Source organism: Aquila chrysaetos, chromosome 10, assembly GCF_900496995.4.
Source record: "Aquila chrysaetos chrysaetos chromosome 10, bAquChr1.4, whole genome shotgun sequence".
NCBI classification, from domain to species: domain Eukaryota; kingdom Metazoa; phylum Chordata; class Aves; order Accipitriformes; family Accipitridae; genus Aquila; species Aquila chrysaetos.
Window position 1 is genome coordinate 12,256,949 of NC_044013.1, and position 25,273 is coordinate 12,282,221.

Below are 25,273 nucleotides of genomic sequence, written 5' to 3' on the forward strand. Positions count from 1 at the left end.
CCCCCGAAGCTTGCTGGTCGCCATGGAGACGGGCGCCGCCACCGCCGCCGCGTCCCGGTGAGCGCCGCAGCGCCGGGGCCGGGCCGGGCCCCGCACCGGCAGCGAGCGGGCGGGCGGGCGGGCAGGGGGTGCCCGCCCGCTACCGCCGGCCCAACGGCTGTGGGCAGGGCCCTACGGCCGTCCGGGGTGGGAGCGAGGGGGGTAAATCCCGGCGCGGAGGTTGAGGGGAGGCCTGGCAGGGCGAGGGGGGGGCCGCAGGCCGACGGCGAGAACCGGCTACGGCGGTGGAACAAGCCGAGGAGCCCTGCGAGGGGGCAGCGGGGAGGTGAAGGGCAGCGCCTGGCGCTTCTGGGGTGGCCAGGGCTCTGGGACCCTCTTCTGATGGCTGCTCTTCAGGCCCTGCCTGTCTTCCTCCGTTCTCACCTTGAATTAGTGAATCATCTCAACGTTTATTTTACTCCTGATATCGCCTCGGTGACAGAAAACATGTATTTCTACGCTCCAATCCCTGTAACGAAGTCTCACATTTCTGTGTTTTCCTAAGTAAGAATAGGTGGAGGCAGGTACTTACCCATTTTCCCAAGTCAGGGTCATTCACTCCCGATTTCTGTCACTTCCCTCACATAGCCAGAAATTCAGGTGCATTAGCAGGGTGCTTTAATTGACTTAGGAGCTTACTCCAATACAAAATGTGCCCTAGCCATCCAGACTTTCACTACAACTTTGTTCCTAAGTGTCTTAAGCTGTATTTGAACGTGTGCCCAGAGTGCTTTTATGAAAAATTGGATCTCAGGAGCAAAATCTACTGTCATCTTGTTACCAGCTGGGCTTGGAGAGATTGAACCTGGACTGAGGAATTACATCCTGACCCAGGAGGAGAATTAAGTCTCTCTGTACTTTGCTGGGCCAGGGTAGAAGCACTCAATGCCTTGTAAGCATGTATAAGCAGAGGTTCTTCTTAGAGAAATTAGAAATTGTTAGGAAGTACGAGCGGAGAAGGGATGGAATATTATGAATTCTCCAAGTTATTGTTGGCTTCTACTTTAAGGAAGAGGTAGAAAGCAAAGTAGCCCTCAGTAATCTACCCAGTTAACAGTATCAAATGTGCACTAGGAACCTCTGCTCGGAGAAAGGACACAATCCCTGCTTTGAGGAGAATAAACTATCTGTCAATACACCCTGTTTTCTGGCAGTAGAGATGCCACAGCCAATGAATGCTCCCTAAATCTTACCTTTTCCGGTTCCATACAGATTTAGTCCCATATTGGACATACAACTAAAAGTAGCACCATATCTTTCATTCCTGCACTCGGTTCTCATGGGTTCTCATCAGTACAGCCTCAGAGAGCAGGAGCAGAAAGTCTTCATCTACAGTCAGGATGAAACCTAAATTGCATCTCTAAGCCAAAACCAAGGTTACTTCAGCTTTTCAAGGTTTTCTTTTTTTTTTTTCTTTTCTCCAAATGAGCAACTTATGTTCTAACATTTGTAGTGGTAGGCAGAGTTTTTAAGGCCACAACTATTTTGCTTGCCTAAGAGACATTTCTGGTAAAAACTAAGGTATTTCTGATTTATGGCCCAGCTGCTGCCACTGCGGATATTCAAGAAGCTCTTTTGCCAATCATTTGCAAAACAGAGCTAAAGGAGATGTGATATTCTCAGCTTTGAATTTTCTCACTGGAATTCATTGGTATCTCCTTAACTGACTAAAAGGAATGCTTGCAAAAAATGCTGCCTTTGAAGCCATTTTAGTTTATCAGGCAGAAGGATGGGAGAAATGTGCATCCAGGACTCTCACACAGCAAAGGGAGTTGCAATCCCCAAAGGAACAGGAGGCCAGACCTTTTATACAGTTGTTTTAAAAATTATTTCTTGATATATTTTTCTTTCCCTTTAGATCAGCAGGGAAAGAATGTCAACCTAAACTCTTGGGGGAAGCTGAATCCTTCACATAACTCTTTTTTTTATTATTAATAGAGTTTAATGAAGGAGTTCAACAAAGCACAGTGATTAAGGTTGATGCCAAAGGCTGCATCAGGATGGTCTGTGGGCACGGCATTAACACTAAAATCCAGGGAGAGCAGCTCACTATTTGTAGTATTTCTTAATGCCCCAGACAGCGGTTTCCTTCTCACTTCCACGTCAACGTAAGCCCAGAGCATACTGGCTTGGCACAAGCATCTGCTGAGTGAGCATATGGTTATAAGAGGAGATAAGAGGAGATACATAGGAGGAGCAAACCAGCAGGCTTTAGAGAAACATTCCAGCTGTGAGCTTTCTTAATGCACATTAATATCTTGAGTTAATTCTCTCCTGGACAGAAGCTGCTGATGGGATAGAGGAAAAGCTATTGCATCCTCCTTTGTTTCCAAATAAGTCACTTTTTCCTATGAGAGCTGCAAGTGTTATTTCTTCTTTCAAGAATGCTGTCATAATCATCTGTCTCAGCTATCTCACAACAAATCTTTTTTCACTGTATTTTTAGCATTAGGACTCCACATGTAATAGATTATTCTTATGTTGTTTAGACTCAAAATATGGATCATAGATTTCTTAAAAGGATAAATATGAGTAAAACATTTAAAAAATATTTTATTAGTGCCTGTTGACTGGAAAGAGACATTGTCTGACTTTCTCTATGTAAAAATATTTAATTCATGCATCTCCACTTCCATCATTGATTCCAGGGTTGAAAAGAAAGGAAAAGTGATGGGTTTAGTTCATTATACAGATTATTAGCTATTTATTTGTTAATGGTAATAACAGATTCCTATCTCAAGCTGCAGCATATTTTTTATAATTAAGAGAAAAGAGAGAAAAAATCTCATAAGCAAAGGGAGGAAATCAGCTCCTTCTTAGTCATAGGTGACCATCAAAAGCCCTGAACAGTGGGATTAATTAGGTAAGTCAGTATAAATAGTACAAGAAAGATAGTAAACATATTGATAATATTCAGAATCACTCCCTTGCTGTTATCTTTTCCTGCCATGATTTAAGCAAGCTTCTTGAAATAATTTAGGGTGCCTCTACCATTATCTTGTCTGAAAGGCTGTTCCATATCTTCATCCATCCCGAAGTTAGAAACCTTATCATAATTGCCTGGCTTAGGGGAAATTACACTCCTTTGACCCTGGACCAGCATTATCCTTTAACTTAAATAGCTCTGTCTCTCCCTGCTATCTACTCTTCATGTGTATTTACAGAGAGTAATCACAGTCCTCAATTCTTTTAACCTCTCGTAAAACAGAACTTCTATTCCCATGATCATGCCACTAGTCTTCTTCTGTACCTGTGCCTGTTTCTTAACACAAACAACTAGAAACATGCACCATGCCTTATCTGAGGTTTTCTGATGCCTTATGCAGCGGCACTAATACTTCTTTATATCTGCTGAAAATACCGGTCCTGCTACATCCTAGCACTTTGCATTATTCATGGTTCATAACATTGGAGTCATGTCACCCCTGAACCCTCTCTTCCACCCTGTGCTCCCGACCTCATAGCAGAAATTCTTGTGAAAATCCTTAATGCAAGACTGTGCACCTGGTAGTCTTGCATTCTGAGATATTATTCAGTTAATTGAAGAAAAGGGTCTAGGCTGAAAGGAGCAATATTCCACTTTCATTGACTATACATGTAGCTGTCATGAAAAAGACTGACTGCCACTTGCACACTGGGCTTTCTAGTTGTAGTCTTATGCACAAGGAGAGCCGAGTCCTGTTACAAAGGAAAGTACATTTCAATACATGTTGCGTTAAATGACTTACTGCAAGAGACAGGGACATCAAGAAGCAAATACATAAAATCTAAGTTATTTTTTAAAGTGGCCCATTTTTTCTGCCCAAGTGAAATTAATTTCATGTTCCAACTGTAAATTACTATATTTTCTTCAAAAAAACAACAAAAAAGGACAAGGACAAATGGCAACAGTTTCAGAGAGGTTATGGTAAGTGTGTATTTCTTTAAACACTTATAAAGTTGCATATGAAAAACCACAGATTTCCAGTGATCAAGAGCATAACTGCAACTAAACCTCTTTAATTTTCATAGAATGTGGCCATGTCTTATCCTGTTAATCATGCTACCAGGCATTGTCTGATGTATTTCCTTGGCATGCTTACAGATTCAACTGTAATATTCTGCAGACATAGAATATGTTTATTCAAGGGTTTTACAGATGGCACGAATCCAGTTGTAGGTATAGCAGCCAAATGAAGATTTTGTTAGTGGATGCTGATACTTCCATTGCAATGACATTCAGGATCTCAGTCATGTCAGACTCCAGTTGTGCTAGGTGTTATACAAGAAATATCTGTTTTGTGAGTGTAGGGTTTGGAGGGATTGTCTAATGGCTTACCAAAACATTAAAAATCTCAGAGAATTTATCCATTGTTATGCAGGTGTTTTCTTATGCATTTTTCTAAATGGACCAATTTCACTTGGATTAATAGTGAATGTCCACGATTCCCTAGATGAGCTTTCACAATATTCTATCTGGCAGCAAGGCAGAGATGCTTAAGTGTACATCAGAGCAGTTTCACATTTGAAATGCAATTTAAAATAAACCAACATAGAATGTCAAAGATAGTTTACTTAGCCCAGATATTGGTTCTTGCTTGACTTTCAACATCTTAAGGTAGTAACAATTCCTGCTGAAGGGACTGGGATTGTAAAAATGTTAAGGCTACACAGTAATAACAAGGAATGTTTAGAGCCTGAAGGGTCACCATCTGAGATTTTATGAGACATGTGGATTTATTGTTTTCCCTTTTAAAAAGGCACTTTCATTCCATTGTTTCGCAAAACCAAAGTCCGTCATGAAACACTGCTCCCCCTTGAACTGAATGGTGAGGCCACCTCACCCAGTTTGTGCCTTCCATATCCTTTTCCTTCTTAGCTTATCTACCCAGATCTAGTGTAGGAAGGACCAGGACCTACTTTGTTTTGTGAAAGCTAAACATTCCCACTGTCCCTGAATGCAGCCATTAGCAGAGCATGGCTCCTCTTATAAACAGTGTATGAAAGGCTATAAACAAAGCTAGGGAAATATATGGAAGGCTGCAAATAAGGCTATTTCAGGTCTACCTTTAGTTTAAACTGCTGTTACTAACACCATACTGTCTTTCTCATTGGTATCTTTTGTCTTTGTTCCTCATAGCAAGAGCACAGAGACTAAAGAAATGGAAAAATTCACTCATCTGGAAGCTCTGCTGTTTACTGCTGTGCTGGAGAATTGTGTTGATCAGCTCTCAATTCTTGGATATATCATGCCGGTTTCATATGAGGGCAAGACAGACATCAGCTATGTATGTGCCTCTATTCTTGCTCTTCAAAGAAATCTCTCTTGGTTTTCTTCTTGTCTTGGTTTTATGTCTTCTAGTAGCATTTTTTAAAAATCAATTCAGATATTTTTTCTGCAAAGTGCTCCATGACCCTTGGGTGAAAAAACACAATAAAAATGCATGGATGATCAAGTTTAATATTTATACTGCAGCATCACTGAAAAGCCTTTGTCAAGTCTTTGTGCAAAAAGAACCCTACTGACCCAAGGTGAGGTTCCCGGGCTTATAATTTTAAAATCGTGGTGTTTAGATGACAAGCAAGTGATTAGGGAAAAGGAAACAAACACATCTATGTTCTTATACAGATATGCAGTTATTTTAAAAATGCAGAAGAATAGGACATTCGAAAACACTCAAACCCAGAGTATTTCTGTCCCTCTCTAAGTGCATGCTAAAGTTCCTTTAGTCCCCACAGACAATGAATTAAGAAAGATTCCACTTCAAAATATATTAGTAACTACCCATTATCAATGACCATTATTAATTAGTTGATTTCTAATAGGCATCATAACTAAGAGAGTTTGGGAAGAGATATCAAGAACAGAGAAGAAGTCCTAATGCTCAGGGAGAGGTTTGTTCCTGTGGAGGAAGGTGTGATATTTCTGGTAGCTGACAGACATATGAAAATTTACCCTGAGGCGTAAATGGTTCTGAGTTCTGTTGTCATATATTTTAAATGACATAGCAGGCTGTTTCCAGTTTAAGCAGGTTTGAAACTCTTTTTAAAGAAGAACTTAAAAAAGAAAAAAGTGTGTGACCAGGATGAAAATAAAAACCAGGATCCAAGTTTTCAGATCTAATGCTGTTCACTCTGTCTAATGTACCACTTAAGAAAGCAAGAGGAAGGTAAATCAATATGTTGTTTTCTACGTTTCCTTTCCATACTACCTTCTTTTCAAAAAAATCCGTTGCAAAGCAGCAGAAGCTGGTATTAAATTTCAGGGCGTGAACGATGCTTAGACTGTGCAATAGAGGGCACTCCTCCCCTTAAAAGAGTTCTGTGAGCCAGCCTCGCCTGTTTCCAGAGGATGCTTCTCCTTCACAGAGCTGGGTGGGAAACCTTTTATGTGCCAGCAGCAAAAACACAGAGAAAAAACATATCTCTAGGACAGTAGGAGTTGTTCTTCTTCAGACACACAGACTCAGGTTGATAGACCTACTAAAGGTACACTTAAATTATAGAGAAAACACCTTAGCTTTTCTCTTCAATCACAGATGCTCATTTTTACCAAGTCACTTCTTAAACCACAATTTTCTCACAGACTATGAACCCTACTTTGTGTTCTTAAAAATGCCAAAACAAATAGAGAAGGAGAGAATTTAGAACCAAGAAAATGGCTTAGGGAAGCTACTTGCTAACTTTGGTGCTCTGTAATTTGCTACTCCTCCCCGTTTCTCAGTTTACATTTGGCTGTTATTGTATTTGTAGAAGACCTGTATTTGCAAAGCACGCTGGAGCTCTGTCAGTCAAACAAATCAATGACTTTTTCAAAGACTGACATCTAAATTTCAGTTGGTGACATTTTTGAGAGGATTAATCACAGTGTTGGCCAGCACCTCATTGATTTTCCAAATCGGGGACTCTTGTACATTGCATCACGCAGTACATCCCCCAGAGGAAGGCAGCCTTTCTATTTGATGAATTTTCGGCAAAAGATAAACAGCTAGGAGACTACACAGATGGTAACACATGCAGTTTACAAACTCCTTGCTCTTACATAGTTATTTGGTAATTATTAGTGTGTAAGTCCCTACTGTTTACAGACAATCCAGTTATAGCCTGTCTTGAACTTTCCCAGACATTAAAAAACATCTATTAGAACATTCATAAAATCTACATGATATTAAAGCAGTTTGTTTGCCAAAATTAGTTCTTTCTGAAGTATAGCCATCACCAGCAAACTATTTAAACCTTTTTTTTTTCTAATTAACTATGTAATTTTCATTGGTCTGTGTATACTTTGCATGTGATTCATTTAATGTAAATTTAACTGTCCAAAAATTAAGCATGTAGTCGCCTGAACTCCTTCTGTAGTCAGTGGTGAGTCAGGCACTGCCAGAGGCTGATTCATACCATCCAGAGATGTCCAAGACACTCAGAACGAAGCAGCCCCTTGCAGTGCCCTGCACACTGCCCTCATGGACGATGGCAGCATCACAGACCACTAATGGAGCTTTGCTTGACAAGTAACTTCTTGGAAGTACTACTGGCATACACAGTTGCTGCCCTGACCGCTTGTTTTTTACTCTGCCCTCTGTGCTGTGTTGGCACAAATGTGTGTGTGGTTGTGGAGGGATCTGAACTGAGAACTGGTGCTGCTAAAAATAAACATTTTTTTTCCTTTTTGCTGGAAAATATTTCAGCTCAGTGACTTCTCTAATCCATTTCCCCAACCAGCCAGGGTGGGGAGTAGGCAGCTACAGACTAGGATGGGGCTGGCAGTGACTGCATTAGCTGGCTTCAGCAGTACGGCTATTATGTGTTCAGCCATAGAGATGCCAGTAGGCTGGCAAGAAAATTTTCTCTTTTCATGTCCCAGTGTATACACCTGCATTCTTACCCATAGCACATAAAGCAGAGAAATTCCTAGAAGCAAGGCCTCAGCTGATTTTATAGTGTGCTTTTGCTTTTCTGGGGATTTTTCTTTTTTAATAAAATTGTACACAGCCAAAAGATACCTTTCCATGTAGAAGACAGCTGCCAATATTTTGAATTTCTTCTTTGAATTGATGTTATACTTCCTCCATTGTCACACTCTCAAAAAAAACAGCTAAGCAGATACCTGATGTCTATCACTTTTATTTCCACACATCTCAGCTCATGTAATATATGTAGGGAAAGGTTGTGGTGACAGGCAGTGGGAAATGGCTAAGATGGAGAGAAGGCAGAGGGGAAACAGGCTAACAGTCTTCCAGTACATAAAAGCTGCTGCAAAGAAGGACGGAATGATTTGTTCTCCGTGTGTATGGAGACTTGGACAAGAAGCCAGGGGCTCAACTGCAGCTGATAAGAAAAAAAACCTTCTTATGGTAAAGATTGTTGTGATGTGTTGGCACTGGCAGGAGGGTGCATAGTCTCCATTGCTGGAGGTCATTAAGAACACGTCAGGAATGGCACAGTCTGAACCATCATCTCTTGGGGCAGATGAATTCACCTTTTGAGGCCTTTTCTACTTCTGTCACTTTAGGACTTTCGATCCCATGAACTTTAGTAAGCCTACATTGTAGATAACCAAGATAAGTGTTTCTGCTCTTCTACTCTTTGCAGAATGTAACATACACTACCAACTGCTCTTAGTATAGCTTAATTCTGGTTTATTATTAATTTTCCTTCCTCTCACATAATGTTGCAGAGGGTTTATTTCTACTGCCTAATGTGCAAGCAGGTCTCTCTTACTCCCTTTTAGACTGGCATCCAGGAAATGACAGAAATCATAGAGACCCAGAAGGAGCTGGACATTAACTACCAAGAGCTTATGTCAGCAAGGCAAGGGAGTGGGGAAACAGTTACCTCCATGTCCCTGCAAAGCATCAAACACAAGCAGCAGCTGGGGAAAACTGAAGATCTAAAAAGTACCCATCATCTTTCCAACAGGGCCATGAAACACAGTGCTCTGTCTGTAGAGGATCTCAGGAAAATTCAGGCTGACAGGTGAGTGAAGCACAAATATGATGGCTATAGGGGATGCTCAGAGCTGTAAAGTTCTCAGTCTATCTCCTGAAAGCAAAAATACAGGCTTCCCACTCTCCCACTGTTGGTGTACCTCACTCTTGGTCTGGAAGGAATATCTCTAAGGAGCACAGTGGGGTCTAGCTTCATAGGCCATTTAATTCTGGCCTTTGCTTGCCTCTGGATGCCAAGTAATGACAATCAGTTTATTTTGAATGGAGTTGCGAAATGTTACTCAGTTGATAATGGTTGCTAGGGTGGAATTCATGCCAAGATCTAGCCAGTGCTGATGTTCTGGTATTTGGAGTCAGCTTCCCCTAGCAGATACATACAGGCAAAGAAGGATCTGAGCATTGCCTCGTGAACTCAGTTATTCTGCAGGGCATGCAGAGCCTCTATGGCAGCTACAGCCATTCTCCTTTATAGAACAGATAATGCATATAAAGACCAAAGAGTTCCTTTCTTTTTTAAAATAAATTTTATTCCTGCACCTAATCAAGTGACTTGATTTGCAGAGATACTAACAGCCTTTGGTTTAAGAGACAGATTGGGGAACTGAGCATTCAGTACGCATTTTTCTGCATCCTGGCTTCTGTCCTTTAGTGTTATTTCAACAAAGGGCTTAAAGATCCTAACACAAATGAGGAAAATGCAGCTAAAATATAAATACCATATGTACCATGAAATTCAATAAACTGGGCAAGCCCATGTATTTGTTAAGATCAGCTTAGAGCTGTACTGGGATATTTTGGCACCCAGATATCCCTCCATAGACACACTTGTCTGCATCCTCATGTCTCATTGTCCAAGATCTACCTAGCTGTCATCACTACTGCAGACCAGCAGCCTTCTTCCTGATGGCAGCACAGTCTGGCACAGCATGGATATGTTTGTGCCTCTGCTATTTCCTAGAGTAGCATTCAGGGCAGCATTTTTAAATTATAAACTTCAACCAACTCCTAATACAGAGTTCTCCAGATGTACGAGAAGCAGGTACCATGGGAGAAGCACTCCTGGGTTTGATAGACATAGGAACAGAAATGGGATCTTATATTTCCTTACCTTTTTAGCTGTAAACAATACTGAATAAAGGTGCCAGACACTGTAGTACCAGCACCTGTAAATTACTGTTGTGTTCCTTTTCTTCCTGGCAGGCAGTATGCAAGTGATGTAATTACAGTCACTATGAGAAAGATGCAGGAGTTGGGAACATTTAATAGCCTAAGAGAAGCTAATGAGAGAGAGAAGGCAAAAAAGAGCAAGTTTCATGACTTCCTCATCAGGTCAGTGTTGTGTTCAGTACTTTCCTGCTTAACTGCTCAAAGCCGAAGTCCATTCCCCCTCAGTACATGCTAAAAAGGAAAATAGAAAAAATCCAAGGATACAGAAAGGATTCTGCTTTTTTAACTTGAATTATTCTCTCTGCTTTACAAACTGCAAATTCCCTTTCAGAAAGAAATAACTGATGGTTCTGATACTGATCTGAGCTAGGAATTGCCTGAGCTTTCACCACAGTGGACACCAGTGTCTGCATTAACACAAATGCTGCTCCATATCAATGAAAACATAATGTGATGTAGGAACTCCCTGATCTTTAACTCCTTGTCCCCAGTGAAAGCCAGAGCAGCAGAGAATCTGTTCAAATCAGGGTCAGCAACATATGGTCTTTAGGTTATGGGATGCCAAGGAGGATCTGCTCTGACCCATATGCTAATATGCTCCCTTTTCCCAGGAGCAGCGAGGGGCTAGCACAGATGGTGACAGAGGCAGTTGTCTTATTTAAGGCTAATCCACCAGCCACTGCATTATAGATCCTCTTCTGTCTCAAATCTGATAGGGTACGGATTTGTTATAATCTCAACTCAAACTGGTGATTCCTTAGCTTAAACTTCTGTGCACTAGAGGTTTGGAGTTTTTTTTAGCACAGGAAGCTCTGGTTCAATCCCCAGCCTATCAGAGAGAATAGCAGTCATCAGAGAAGTATTTGACCATATTAAAGCTACTTTGTTCTGTGTAGCAGCTCAGGCCCATCATTTAGAGCAGATAGCAAAGCTGCTGTAGGTCATGATTTGTCATGAGTCCAACCTACTGGAACAACCCCGGTGGTGGCTCAGTGGTCTGCCTCCAATGCAAGTCCCCAGCTTCCAGTGAAATGTGTGATTTGAACCATGAAACCCAACTCTTCCACTGTCTAAAACCAAGGGATTTATTGTTTATCCATGGAAGGGACAGAAAGCAAAATGAAAGCAGCAATTGCTTGTGGAATAACTATGCAATACTGGAAGGTGGAAAGGAGCAGACAAATTATAATCAGAAAGGACATAATCTTTTTTTTTTTTTCCCATTCTATCAATCATATCTAGCCACTATGTTGTCTGTTCTACTATACATTATTTTCATGGAATGAACTTGGTCTGTCTTTCAATATAATATATACTTGTCTGGTTTTGTATCAATATACTAGTCTGAAAGCAGTCTGCAGTAAAACTGGAACTCCTTATCAGGAGCTTTTGTTTATCTCAGTCACCCAGCTAAGGACTCTGAAAATTAAATGCATGTTTGATTGTAAGGTTGGGATAGGAAATGAAGTCTCAGGTACCAACTCTAGTATTTACTGGCTTTAAATCAAATCATAAGCATAAAAGCTTAGAAAAGCACTCAGAGTGAAATAAGATAATAATAAGACCTAGAACATTACTGCATCTGTTTTGTTTTAAACGGGTAAACAGCTCTGCAGCTTTTGGCCTTCACTCATACCCCTTCATAGATCTCAGAATCTGAGGCAGTGTTTTTTGAAAGATTTTAAGTCCAATATGAAAAAAACATATTCCATACATATAATGAAACTTACACAGTTTGGCACTCTCTGCTGATTAGGCATGCTTCTGCACAGAAACAAGGAGATTTTTGCCTGAAATGCAGAAACTGGCACTCAATGATAGGCTTCTTCCCTCTCTGCTATAGGAATCACATCATCCTCAAGTTCACTCCAGGCTTTCAACACAACCATCTCCTGTTTTTTCATTCATTCTCCCTTTCATTCCCATTCTCTTTGCTTAGTCTGTGCACCTCTTCTTTTGGGATTAATTTACCAAGTCACTAGCTTTGGCGAGGAGTCTCTCTTCCTGACTTGCAAATGTGCTGCCTCCCCTGAGGCTCAGAGTGAAGTGCTACTCAGCCTTAGGAAGGGGCTTGTCTTCTGCTGTTCTGCACAAGCAGGCCAAGATTTTGTTTGCACTTCTTTTAGTTCAGCTGTTACAGACTCATTGAGTGAGCAGGGCAAGTGGGGCAGTGCTCAGCTAGCACTGTATCAGGAGACAGGAAGTTCTCCTTTAGGTAAACAGCTCTTGTCTTTTTTGGTATATTCAGGTGATTGTATTTTCCCATTTTTCTTCAGGGAGGAGGAAGGAAAGAAGGAGATAAAGTCACTTGAGAAACAGCTGCAAGATGTCAAGAAAGAAACAGAAATAGAACTTCAGGTGAGATCACTTAACACTGGGCATCATGCCAGCAGGGAAGCTCGTTAGCAAGCTCACCTCTGCTGCCCAGGAACTAGCACTCAGATGAGAGGATGTGTGGCATATATAATGATCCATCATTTAGGAACATAGAAGCAGAATAATTGCAATAAAGATTTGTATTCTGAATAAGCCTGCTAAAGACTTTAGGAGCAGTGTCCAATGTTTTTCAAATGGGAGCTCAAAATGCTCATAATCATGAGACTATGATCAAATTAGAGTACCCCCAAAACACTGCTGGGAGTGGCAAAGCACAGACATCTGCGATCAGTAAGAAAGAGGTTATCAGCAGATAGCAGTATCTAAGGTTCTGTCATACTTGTGCAGACGTGACACCTGGCACAGAAGAAAGTGTGACGACGAGGGAGTGAGATAGACAGACACCTGGCATAGGGGCATGTCATTTTTCTACCAACAATTTTGTGTGGGGAAAATGTCATTATTTTAATCTACTTTTCTAGGCTTCCAGATATTAGAAAATCCCAAACATGGGAGTCCTACACAAGGGCAGATCAATGTTACTGCACATACGGTGTCAACTTGATCTTTCTGGAAAGCTTCAGGCCTTCTGTCTGCAGCACGCAAATGGTGTGTGCATGCACAGTAAATATGGGGCATTCTGGAAATGTCAGACTTGCTACACAAGTGCAGATCAATTGAGTGGCATATTGCTGGCCACTTTGATGCTCAGCAGACAGCTCAGACTTGATGCTCATGCATGCTTTAGACCAAAAGCACACGCAGTTCTGTGCAGAAACATGGAAAGGTAGCCTAGCCCTGCTGAGGCAGGAGAGAGTGTGTGATAGAAAACAAGCAAAAGGCAGGCAGGTTCAGAGCTATACAAGGACTGGAAGAAGGAACAAGAATCTGATGCTTGGTTCAGTACTGAGCAAGAGGACAGCAAGTGCATCTGAGGAAAGAATTGGTATCACTGAATTTTGTCTTTGGACAAAAGTGTGGACAGTAATCAAGCCACAATATAGTTGGCTACAGAGAGGAATTTTAAGCCACTGGCATGCTGCTGAAGTACAGTTTATAGAACATGAAAGTTTTGTGTTGGCAGCCTGGATGCATGTGCAGTGGAAAGTTTAATTGTAAATACAGGACGGTTGTAAGAACATGAAGAATCTATTGGCACTGGTAGTGTATGCAGCTATCTATAACTGACAAAACACCAGAACTCCAGGGGAGATATTGGAACAGCAGAGAAGAAAGCAGGAATGTACAAGACGGAAAAATTAATTTAGGTCAGTACTCATCTACTACTGGAGATGCCGGAAATGCATAACATACACTGGGAAGTGTAGCAAGGTGAAAAGTACACTGGAAAAAAACTGTGGACATAACAGAGAGGAGAAAGGAGTCACTGAAGGAAGTGGAAAGTTAGCAAGTTAGGAGACAAACCAAGGAAGAACAGTTGTGGGAACTAAAAGAGGAATGCAGGATAACCTTTTTTCCTACAGATTTGAACAGAACATCTAAATGATGTAGAGGTCAGAGCCAGAACTGAAAAGGGGAGCTGTATACCTCAATATATACTTACTTACTGCCACTGGTAATGGTATGGGAGCCTATTTCCAGGCCCTATGGGACAAGCCAAAAGTCCCTTGACACCTGTGTGGCAGTTAAACAAAATAAGCTGGATAGTTTGTCAGGCTCAGAGACTCTGTGTGGTCCATTTGCTTCTCCACATTGTCCCTTCTCAGTCAGATTCTGAGGGCTCCTGGGAAGCTCCTGTTCTCCCACTCCCCAAGCTAGTGAATATGATGAGGTAATTCTCCTTCTGTGTACTGCTCCTCAAACCTCACAGTGTCCGTGCACACAATATACGTATCCAGTTCTGGTTTAATGCCTTCCCAGAGACTGGTGTATAGAGGGCTGTAATGATCCCGTCTCGCACTAGCAGCAATGTCCTGGCACTCTGCAGTCAGGCTGGGCACTTCTCTATGTCCTGCCCTGTACCTCTCCTACCTCTTGCAGTCATAAGAAGGTGTGTAGCTCCCGTGCTGAGAGGGTGCTCTTCGTGTTCTTTCAGTACCTTCTGCTAATTCAGTTCCTGCTTTTTGCCTCATCAAGTGGGATCTGCACTCCTCTGGGATTTTGTTTTTATATTTCCAGCTTAAAAGTCCTTTTCTGGGCTTCCTTATAGTTTCAGCTTTGATAACAAATCAAAGACAAGACTACTTTCAAGTACTGCTTTCCTCCTGTGCCAAAAATAATGGTGTCTCACTGTGTCTCCCAAGGGAGAATAATTTCTATTCGCTTCATATGGGATTTTCCCATAGGCAGTTTTACAGACACTTGCATGATTTGTCACCTTGCCAACTAATTAAAAACAAAAATACAGCTTGCTGATTTTGGAGTACTTTGAACAATAATAATGCAGAGACCTGTAGACAAAAGCCTACATGGTTGTCTCCGGTCTAGTGGATGAGAAAACAAAAGCGAGCAAATCTAACCATGGAACCAGAAAAACATGGTCTTTGCTTCACACGTTGCCTATATGTATTTTCAGCCTTGCTACCTCTTAATGAGATGCTAATTAATGCTGTATTACCCTGCTTAGCTCATTTTTCTTTCTAATGGAACACAAATCAAATGCTAAATGTTCTTATTTATTTTGTTTTCTTTCCTCTTGGAAAGCACTGATGTCTCTAAAAGAGCTGAAATTATCAGTCTGGTTTTGCTCTTACCCCTCTGTGCAGGAGCATCACCAGTAGCTCTAGTCTGGCTGCAGGAGTTCTGTTTGCTGCTGCAGTGTTCATTTTCTAGCTTGTACAAAAATACTTACTTTCTCCGTTTTCCTGGACAAGTGATGGCAGTCTGTACAGATTTTGAAACAAGTTAATATCGTATAGGATTATATACTTTAACAGAAAAACTTAGGAAATGTAAACTTTAGAATTCCTGCATTGCTATTCACCCAAAGACTTTTTATGTCCTGTAGGTTTTGTGGTATACTCATGCCATACATGTGTGCAGGTCATGGTATAATTTTGTAACAAGCAGTAATATTGCAGGCTACCTACCAGACACAAAACCAAGATGTTGCACCACTGTACCAGTGAAAACAGGTCCGTAACTTTTATTCTACGTGGGCTCTCATAACACACCCAGCTCCACAGTATCAGTGCACCACTCAGTAGTGCTTTTAGTAGTGCAACTAAAATCCGTCATGTTTCTTCCCTTATCCTCTCCCAGGCAAACAAATGCATCAATGAAGTGTTCTGGGGGAATGTTTCAAACATACATACACACCCACGGGTGCATGTTTCTACCGGAGAAATGCACCGGGTGATTGCAGTAGAAAGCACAAGGTTTGTGATGGTCCTGAGCTCCCGGGTGACTTCATTCCACTGCTGGCAGAGCCCCAAGGCAGCTCAGCAGGACCCAGAGCTGGTGCACTAGATCCAAACCCGGCTCCAGAGGGACAGGACTTTCAACAAGAGTGCTGCTGCTAACAGGTCTGCTCCCTCTGCCAGCAAACTGCCCCTCACACAGCTCGCTCCCGCAGTTGTTGGGATTGGAGGTGAGCTAGCGGAGGGCTGCAGAAGCCGTTATGTCGAAGCTGGGTGACCTTCCAGGCCTGCTGTCCTTTCGGCTGAGGCATTTCTCGGGGGCGTGCAGCATGGGGATGTTCTGGCAGCTGGGACAGAGATGCGGGCTACAGCCTTATTGAAGTGTCTGTAGGGCTGCACTTTGTGGTTTCAGGCGAAGCAAGTCCAGGCTGCAGCAGGTGTGTAGATCTAAGCATATCTTCAGGCTTTGCAAGCTGAGATAGCGCAGCTGCCAGTGGAAAGACTTGAGCTCATATGCACCCGGTGTGGAAGCAAGGAGGCAGGCGGCAGGGCGCTCTGCCGGCATGCTTGCTGCCTGCACGTAGCACAGCACCCGTTCCCCAGCCCCCTCCAAGTGCCTGCCAAATGGCGGGTGCTGGGTGTGCTGCTGGCGGCAGGGGATTTATCCGACTGCTGGAGGAATTCCTCAGACTGTTTACTCCTGTTTGCTATTTTTGTAACTAGCTATATTTTAAGTGATTGTAAATACTAATTGCTGTGGAAGAGCTGAGATATCTAGGTGGCACTGGCAAGAGAGAGAAATCAAAGTAAATGAAAACACAGGAGCGCGCATACCCTCTCCAGCTAAGCGCAGTTGCTTTTGCATCCAAACAGCATCTGTGGGGCAGACTCCTATGGCACCAGCTAACAGCAGCAGACAGGCCTCTGAGCTGATGTCTGCGAGCTGAGAGATCAGAGAAAATCAGCTTGTTTACCTGCTTGCGAAGCAGACTGGCTCTTGACAGCTATTTCCTGGGTTTTGATCTTGGTCTCTGCCAGTTTTGTGATAGTTTTAGACACATGAGGTATGATTTTGCATCTTTGGTTTGGCAGATTCAACGCTGAAGTCATCCCAAATAAGCAGCCCAGAGGTTTACTGTATTAACTATGAAAGCGCTCCGTGTCCTGGCTGGGACCTTCGCTATGATAAACCAGAAAGAATAAATATTAACTCATTTTCCCAGTGCCTGTCCCTGAAGTTCAGGGAACAGCATACTCTACAGATGGTGCCCCCAGCTTGTGGGCATTTAGTGCTGCATTTACTACCTGCAACCTAATACCAAATGCACCCCAGTTCTGCAGCACCAGGTCCATCAGGTGGGCTGCAGTACCAGCCCACATGCCTGCAGCTGACTTTCCCTCTCCAAGCAAATGCATTGCTGTAAACCACCAGTGGGGTTTTGCATTTCACTTCCCGTCTGCTTTGGATTGTGTAACCAAGCCCCCAGACTCCCCACCTCTAACAACGATGTTTTACAACACCGCAGACCAAATCCAAACCACAAACATGCCATACAACAAAAAGCAAACAGAGCAGATGGACCCCCATCCCAGCTGAGGCCTGGGGCGCTGGAATCAAAAGCACTTTTTCCTCTGCTTTACTAAAATATGAAAAAGAAAATAACCTGGTAAAGTGCTTATGCTCTGCCCCACCTGTCTAATACCTGAGTACTTTGTAACCTAGGCTGAACCCTTCTTTTCTGACTTGTTTGCAGATCCTTAGCAGATAGCAGTAACACACTGACATCAGCAGCGCTTGGCTTTGCTGAGCCTCAGCACCACAAAAAATCAGTGTTTTTCATTAGCATCTCCCCAGTCTCCCTGCCAGCCCCTCAATTTAGACACGATTCCACCATGACACAGGAAGACAATCTCAAAATAAGGTAGTACGGTTACCTCCCATGTCTACTGACCAGGAACACAAGCCCTCCCAATGCCCACCAAAATTTCATACCAGGGAAAATAAAGGCCGTTACCAGAAACCTTAATAGTGTACAAATAGGTCATGTCTGTAGCTGTCTGCAGTCATATGATGATATGGCTGTTAAGTAGTATCTGATGTTTGAAACCTTCAAAAAAATGTGAACACATGACTATTAAACGCACAAAGCAGCATCAGCCAAGGCCCCTAATTGTCCTGAGCCTTATAAATATACTTTGCTCTTCCTAACTATGTCCGACAAGGGGTGCAGAGGGAAGGATTTTCCTTTTAACTGTTCCAAACTCTTCTTATAAGGAAACCTTTTCAAAATGAGTCACACTGCAGAGGCTTTTAAACACAGCGCTATTGAGCTGGCTTCTTCCTGTGGCATTTTTCCATGTTTACACAGCTAAGGAATGTGAGGGTGCTTCAGAGACTAGATATGTGGGCTTCAAAACATTTAAATGCCAGCACTTTGGTATTTCATCTTCAGCTGCAAGGTTTGGCTGATGAATGTCAAACCCATCATAGCGTGGCAGGAAAGCAAAGAGAAAGGCTGTAATGGAGCAATTGGGCGCCAAACCAGACACATTAATTGAACTTGCATAATTGCATAGGAGACTTTGATGACCTTTTTAACTCTTAATACAAAAGTCTAGAGGTTTTCATTTTACAGGTGGTTCTTCCAAGTACCAGCCCCAGATTAATGAACTTCTGTTACTCAAAGAAATTAATTAAAAAGGAGTAAACAAAACAATAATCCCAAATCAAGCAAATGCACTTTGCTTCCTGAGCATGCTCCAAAAGCCAGACAAACGGGGCATGTTGGCTCAGGATTTTTGCCCATGGGGGAGTTCCCGGGGACAGAATTCCCCCAGGAAAGCTCAGCTCCATTGCAAAGCAAGGCATGAGGAAAGGCTGGGAGCTCACAGCCAGCTTTTCCTTGGCACTTCTTCCTCGCCCTGGGTGTAAGCTTTTATAGCAAAGTGGGCACCATCTACCTGGTAAGATTTCAAGAAACTACTGTTTAAGCATATGAGCAAGACAAGATTAGATTTTCACCTGTTCCTAAGGTTGTGTTTATACAGTTGCTGCATAACTAGAAAAAAAATTAATCCAAGGAATAGAGTATACTTTAAGAAATCAAACTTTGGCTTACGTGGGACTGAGGCATTATCCTCCTCTTACAGATGCTCACTCACAGACGGCCTAATCCAAGAGGTTAGTAAAGTCTAACTTCAAACAGTTGAAATTATTTGGCTTCTTTCATGCTTATAATAAGCTTGACTGAATCCATTCCTGGACCAGAGAGAGACCAGAAGGCCTGGCTTCTCATCCCATTCTGTTCATCACCCTCTCTAGAGGTAATCACTCCTCGCTGATGGGTTTATTGCCTTCTCTATGGGTTACAAACCAAACTTCCCTTTGAAGTAGAGGTGGAAATGGAGCAACGTTCAGGGAAAGTGTGAAGCCTATAGCCTTGTCTCTTCTGAGTTTATCAAGGAGTGGAGAGATTAAGAAACAGTGAGCTGATCTCAGTCTCCAGGCTTGCTTTTGTGCTTCTTCTGTCTCCTCCACTAGAACCGAGACAATATGATTGTTTACCTCAAAGATGAGCTCCAAGAAATGAAGGCCAAAACGGACATGGAGAGCTGCTACATGAAGAAAAGCACAGACCTCCGGGTCCACCAAACCCAGAAGAAGTGCAGCGATGCAGAGAATGTCCTCCACAAGGAAATTCAGGTAAGCCCTTCCCCATGGTCCCTACTGGAAGGCATCTCTGGCTAGTAAGGAAAGAGTCCTCCCTCACTCCCCAGATGCCCTTTCTGTTCTCCATCACAGTCACCAACACAACTTTTTGAAGTGGATCAGGAAACTCATCCAGGTTAGAAATCTTTATCTCTTCCATTGCTTCTCTATATTGTCCTGCAAACAGCAACAATGCAGATGGCACAGCTGCAGGAGACAGTGGCTGCAGGCAGGGACTGCTTAAACTAATACCATCGTCAGAGAAACAGACCATAACTATGCCCAAAGGGTGTAGTTACAAGGCTATTTAGCAACAGCAGCCCAAGCTCCCAGCATTGCCCACAGCACATTATGCTGATAAAGCTGTTTGTGTGGCTGTAAGGTGAACCAGCCTAGAAAACTGTTCTGATTTTGCAAGCTTTTTTTTTTTTTTTTTTGACTGATCAAGGTCTGATCTAGTTTTCCCTTTTTCATGGATGGCTCAGGAGCAAGAACTGCCTTGGTTCATTTTGTCACTGCGAAAAAAGTCTGTGGGCTACACAGAGAGCTCCTGCATTCTTGCTCACCAGCTTGGCTTTCTGCAGCACGTGTGTGCACACACGTATGCACTAACATTGTTTCTCACGTCTTCTGTCTGCGCTGGTCACAGAAATTAAGGAGCAAAACTGATGAGGAGATTCGAGTCCACATGGAGATTGAAAATTTCCTCAGGCAATGCTATAAGGTATGTGTGACTGTCTGCTAATGCTTAAAATAGCAACTGATAAACATTGTATCATCAATCAGTGCCTGAAGAAAAGCAGTTACTGCTCCATCAAATTTACCAGGTTCATGATTGCTGCTGTTTGAATGGCTATTTATCCTCAAGTCTTAATTAACCCAGCTCTCCCAGACTTGGGATTTGCTACATTTGGATACATTTCCTTAAAATTACAGTTCATGCAATGATTGGCATTGTTTATTCAGGTGTTAGGGATTTTTCCTCCCTCAGTTGTATTCAGCTAATTGGATTTATTTAGACCTTCCTTGGCAGTAGCTGGGGCTCCCAGCGACTCAGTGAAGAGTGCTACTGCACAAAGCGAGGGCAACAGTTTCGCAGACCCAAGTGTTGCACTGTAGGGGGCACTAAGAAGCCAATGACACCAACTCTCAGCCCAGTTTTGACTTACCTTGATCTGGGGAAGAATCAGGGTTGGATAATTGCTAACTCACAATCATGGTACCCATTTTCAGCAGCAAGCAACCATGAATGTCCTTGTGCTGTTGATCCAGGGGTTCAGAGCTTTCCTATCATCAACAGCAGTACCCGTTGCAGTGAGTTACACTGGAAAGCATCTCATAAACTGTATGACTAGAAGAAAACCTATACTCCTGCAGGGTACCTAACATCACTGCCAGTACAAAATTTAATAGAAGATAATAAATTTTTTTAAATGTAATTTGAGGGCAAAAAAGTGCTGTATCTTGTGAGTAATTAAATAGTGTCCTCTATATCCCAGAGCCTTAGTCTCATCAACACTTCATAGTGAGGGGACTTTCCAAGTACAAGCTGCAGCCTATTTGACCTCTACCAGAAGGCAAAGTACAAGCCTCTCTGTACTGAGACAGCAGCTGGTGGCTTTATAGGGGCTCACAGAGAACAGGATGACCATGCCCTCCATCTCCCTTGTGTGTCCAGCTGTGATGCCGTAATGAGATTGATGCTTTTCCTCAGATTATTTTTCCTTGCAGGCAATCATGGTTGTTGCTATGGAGAAGTTATTTGTGAATGGGAGGAAGTCATCTGGGTGACTGTTTCAGCAACACCTGCCCTCCTATTCACAAGTAAGACAAAGCCAAGTTTACAACCTGAAACAGTGTGAAGTGCTGTCCCCTGGGACCTTATTCCTGGTGCTCTGAGCTTAATCCAGAAAGCGGGTTGGGAGTCAGGCAGACCATAAAAGCTTTCTCACTGACAAATTGTGTTTCTTAAACCTGCTCTCTCTGTAGACACACAAAGAATGGCTTCTGGTTGTCACTTTCTTCACCAGGACTGACTGTGCACAAAACAAGCCCACAGTGCTTCTCCATTCTTCAAGCACCTCTGAAAGCCCAACCTCATCTCTCTTCACCCGCAGTGCAGTGCTGCGGCTTCCGTGATGAACCCCCAGTGAGGGGCTGGCAGGCCACCAGTAATTTATCACTAGTCCTAGGGGTTTGACCCTTTCAAGATGAGAAGGAAACACTAACCATGCAAAATTTACAGGACTCTTACCACCATCCTGACAGCAGGCCCCATAATAGTAGCAAACCTTTCCCCTGTACACTCTTTGTACCATGCTGAGCACCACTCTATCCCCATGCAGAAGGTGGAAGAGAAGCTGGAATACTGGGTGGACAAGTATGAAAACGACACAGACGCTAAAGATGAAGAACTGGATGCCCTAAAAGCATCAAAGGCAAACAATTTGGAAATGCTGCAGAGACTTGCCAAGGAGGTAAGCAGCAGCATCTCAGTGCTCAGCCATGCAAAACTGCATCCTGGCTTTCTCCTACCCTCATTCAGATAGGCAACCAGGACCATGGGAAAAAAAAGAAATCAGTAATCTTGAGGTGTAGGGTGCAATTATAAGCACTGGTCCTGGGAAGGCAGGGACCAAGTAAGTCATCTTCTATTTGCCACCTGTGACATCAAGGGAAGATGATGATGTTTTCCCTACTTTCAAATACCAGCAAGTAATCAGAGAGCTATCGCCAGCCTTTGTGAGAGGCAAAGACACTGTTCCATCCTATCAGTATGCCTCACCTTAGTTTGTTGCCTTAGTCTGAACAAATCTGCTCCTTCTAGCAACACTGGGGTAAGACAGGCTGAGACTGGAAAAGGCAGCTCATCCGTTCCTGCAGACACACATTCACAGCTGCACAGTGCTGTTATAAGGGAACTGATTCTGGTTAAAACCATTCCTGCCCCACACTGGTTTCTTGATCACAGCTATGCAGGCACAGCACAGTCGGCAGCACAGGGCAGAGAGGTGTCTAGAAAAAAGGGTGTTTTAAAGCCAGAAGGAATTAACTTGTAGTCATTCCTTACTGTCACGGGGTCTGAGACGATGGGACTGACTTAGATGTTTCCCTGCCTGTGGGCTCATTTTTCACTCTGTACACTGTCATCTCAGTGTCCCAAGTGTGTTTGTACATCATCTGCTGCCTAGCCTGGGGGAGCTCGGGTCCTTCCTACCACCATCTGTTGCCTGAGACGCCATCAGACAGCCATTTTACACCACACGATCAGAGGGTTAATTACACCCAGGCCGTGAGAGGTTTCACTTTGGCAGCAGCTCTCAGTGCCTTAGGACTGACAGTGGTAATGAGCAACATTTGCCATCTGGATTCAGGAAAGATCAAGTAAAGGAGGTGGGGGAGGAAGGCCACGCTTACACATTACCTTTGGGCTGCCAGGGAGCTCCCCAGTGCACAGGGTGGGGATCCACACCACGCACCACCGGCCAGAGCAGCCCCGGTGGGGCTGTGAAAAGCATGTAGCAAGGATGAGATCAATAAGCAGCCAGAGGAGAAGACTCTGCACCAAGGTCCAGGTGAGCCTTGCCCTGCCATGGCAAGCTGCTGGGCAGAGTGAGCCTTGAAGGTTGGCCCTGCAGTTTAGGGGATGTGTTGTTCATGCGGCTGTTGCCACCCCTGTGCTATCTTGCAGTGCCAGACATTCGAGGAAACCATCATCAGTGACCGGGCGGAAAAGGAGGCTAAAAGAAGACAACTAGAGCAGGATGCCCTGGAGCTGAAGAGCATCTTGAAGGTAAAGGGGAGCAAAGCTGAGGCGGTGCTGCTACATCAGCAGTTGGGAGTTAATAATTTGCACCACAGGCTTTGTTCAGGCAGAAAATGGCCTGAGAAAGTTGGCTGGTGTGGGGTGGCACAAGCAGAGGACAAAGCCTGTCCCTTTCTACTGGGGCAGACACAAAGCCAGCAGCTAGCTGCAGGTTTGAGAAGGGAGTGAAAGGGGAGAAGCCAGTCTCCTTACATGATTTGGGGCTGTGCCCGTCACACCAGCCCCGCTGCGTGGGTGATACAGGGAGGGTCATGGGACAGTTCCCCTGCTCGTCCCCTTGCCACCAGCCAGATGCCCTCAGCCCAGATGTGGATACCTCCAGCACGACCAGCACAGGCCCAGCTGCTGCTGTGTGGGCCAGGGGTTCTCTCCTGCGGCTGGGGAGCGTGCAACAGACCCTCGGGCCGTTGAGCTGTACCTGGTACCCCAGCAAGTGATTTCTTCTAAGACCTCTCTCTCACTTCCAGCTGCAGGCCTGGTGGAGAGGTACAATGGTCCGCAGAAACCTTGGCCCCTACCAGACCCTCAGGAAGATTTGGGAGAAACAGCTATCAAAGCAGAAAGAAAAAGGGAAAAAGGAAAAATCTGGAGCAAAGAAAAAGACATGATAAGTAAAGAAAGCGGCCGCAGACATGCTCCAGGGCTATTGCTGGGCAGGCCACTACGGTCGGTCTGTCCGACAGGACAAAATAAACCATGTAACAGAGCTTGGGCTATTCTGGAGAACAGTTCATGACAGACACGGTTAAGGTGAAGCTGCAGTTAACCCTTAAGATCTTGAAGCTGCCCTTGTACAGTAAAGACACAGTTTGTCCAGCAGATACGCTGTATCTCCCAAAGTGCTTTATGGAAACATCATAGCTAGTGGGAGGTAATCCTGTTAACAGCCCAGTAACTCACCTGCACGGGACGCTCTGCACCAAGGACCTCCCCTGCAGACCCCAAAGCACTGGCTGTGGCTGAAGCACTAGTGTTTGCTGTGGCGCTGAGTAAGGCAGGGAGGCCAAGTCCCCCACGTCTGGGCTCAAGCAGCTCTCCCTGCTGTCAGTGCCAGCATTAGGTTGGCAGGGGGAAAATTGCTGACAGCTTGCAGCGTAAACACAAGGGCAGTCAAAGCACGCAGGTTTCCATTCCCACAGTCCTGCAAAATGTCAGCGCATAGACAGAATAGCTCCAAATACCTTCCGACAGAGGGGAGGAACAACGGAAAAAGACAGCCGGTCGCACTGCCTACAGGAGCCTGTCTGTCACAGCCGTACCCACCACCCTGGCCACCATCTCTGCGCAGCGAGATGAGGCAGCAGGCAGGGAGCGAAGCTGCTGGGGAGCAGTGTGCTGCTTTCTTAACCAAGAGGGGAGCCCTCTCTCCTGACACGACTGTCAATCACACGCAGGTCTGTGCACAAAGCAGAATTAGCCCTGCGGTTGAGCTGGCTGGTTTCTGACACTCCCACGCAGGAAAGCAAGCTCAAGCCATACAAAGTCTGCTGTGCTCTTTGTGACGAGCCCGTGCTGGCCCTATCCAAACGGCCTTGTGTCCAAGCTGAACCGTGCCAAAAGCGCTAAAGTTCAAGTGAGATGACTGAAATCGCGAGCAGAGAGCCCTTCTCTCTGAACAGGAGGAGGGGGCTGGTGCCCAAATATCAGGCAGAGCCGATTGTCAAGGGAGCACTCAAATTTCAGATGCTCTGGACAAACTTGCACTATAAATTACCAGTATTACCCCTGGAGTACTGCCGCTTACTTGAAACCAGCACACATTCCCGTTCCAGCGCTGGTACCAAAGCCGCGAACACATCGCTCGCTTTCCCTAGTCCCCACGCAGTGCTAAGAGCAGGGATCACACCAGCCCGCTGCTGGCAGGAGCTGAGCCAGGACTGTACTTACACCCCACGTCTGCACCGTGGCT

At 44.1% G+C, this 25,273-nt stretch overlaps 1 protein-coding gene across 2 annotated transcripts; it reads left to right on the forward strand.

The window, feature by feature from the left end:
• The first annotated feature begins 9 nt into the window (after window positions 1–9).
• IQCG (IQ motif containing G) lies at window positions 10–24,341 on the forward strand. 2 transcript variants are annotated; one of them, XM_030027162.1, is made up of 10 exons: window positions 10–57; window positions 5,159–5,306; window positions 8,750–8,994; window positions 10,167–10,295; window positions 12,410–12,491; window positions 19,371–19,532; window positions 20,188–20,262; window positions 21,884–22,015; window positions 23,230–23,331; window positions 23,832–24,341. In XM_030027162.1, exons 1-10 carry the CDS (start codon window positions 23–25, stop codon window positions 23,970–23,972), a joined length of 1,251 nt encoding a protein of 416 aa, XP_029883022.1. In that variant the 5' UTR covers window positions 10–22; the 3' UTR covers window positions 23,973–24,341. The 2 variants fall into 2 exon arrangements, with proteins under 2 accessions (XP_029883022.1, XP_029883023.1); XM_030027163.1 differs by lacking the exon at window positions 10,167–10,295.
• The last annotated feature ends 932 nt before the right edge of the window (window positions 24,342–25,273 follow it).

Excerpts from the sequence above, each read along its gene's own strand:
- IQCG (XM_030027162.1), top strand. The coding sequence starts at position 23 with ATGGAGACGGGCGCCGCCACCGCCGCCGCGTCCCG. Across the intron at positions 12,492-19,370 it reads AAACAGAAATAGAACTTCAG|AACCGAGACAATATGATTGT; the intron begins GTGAGATCACTT and ends CTCCTCCACTAG. Across the intron at positions 22,016-23,229 it reads TGCAGAGACTTGCCAAGGAG|TGCCAGACATTCGAGGAAAC; the intron begins GTAAGCAGCAGC and ends GCTATCTTGCAG.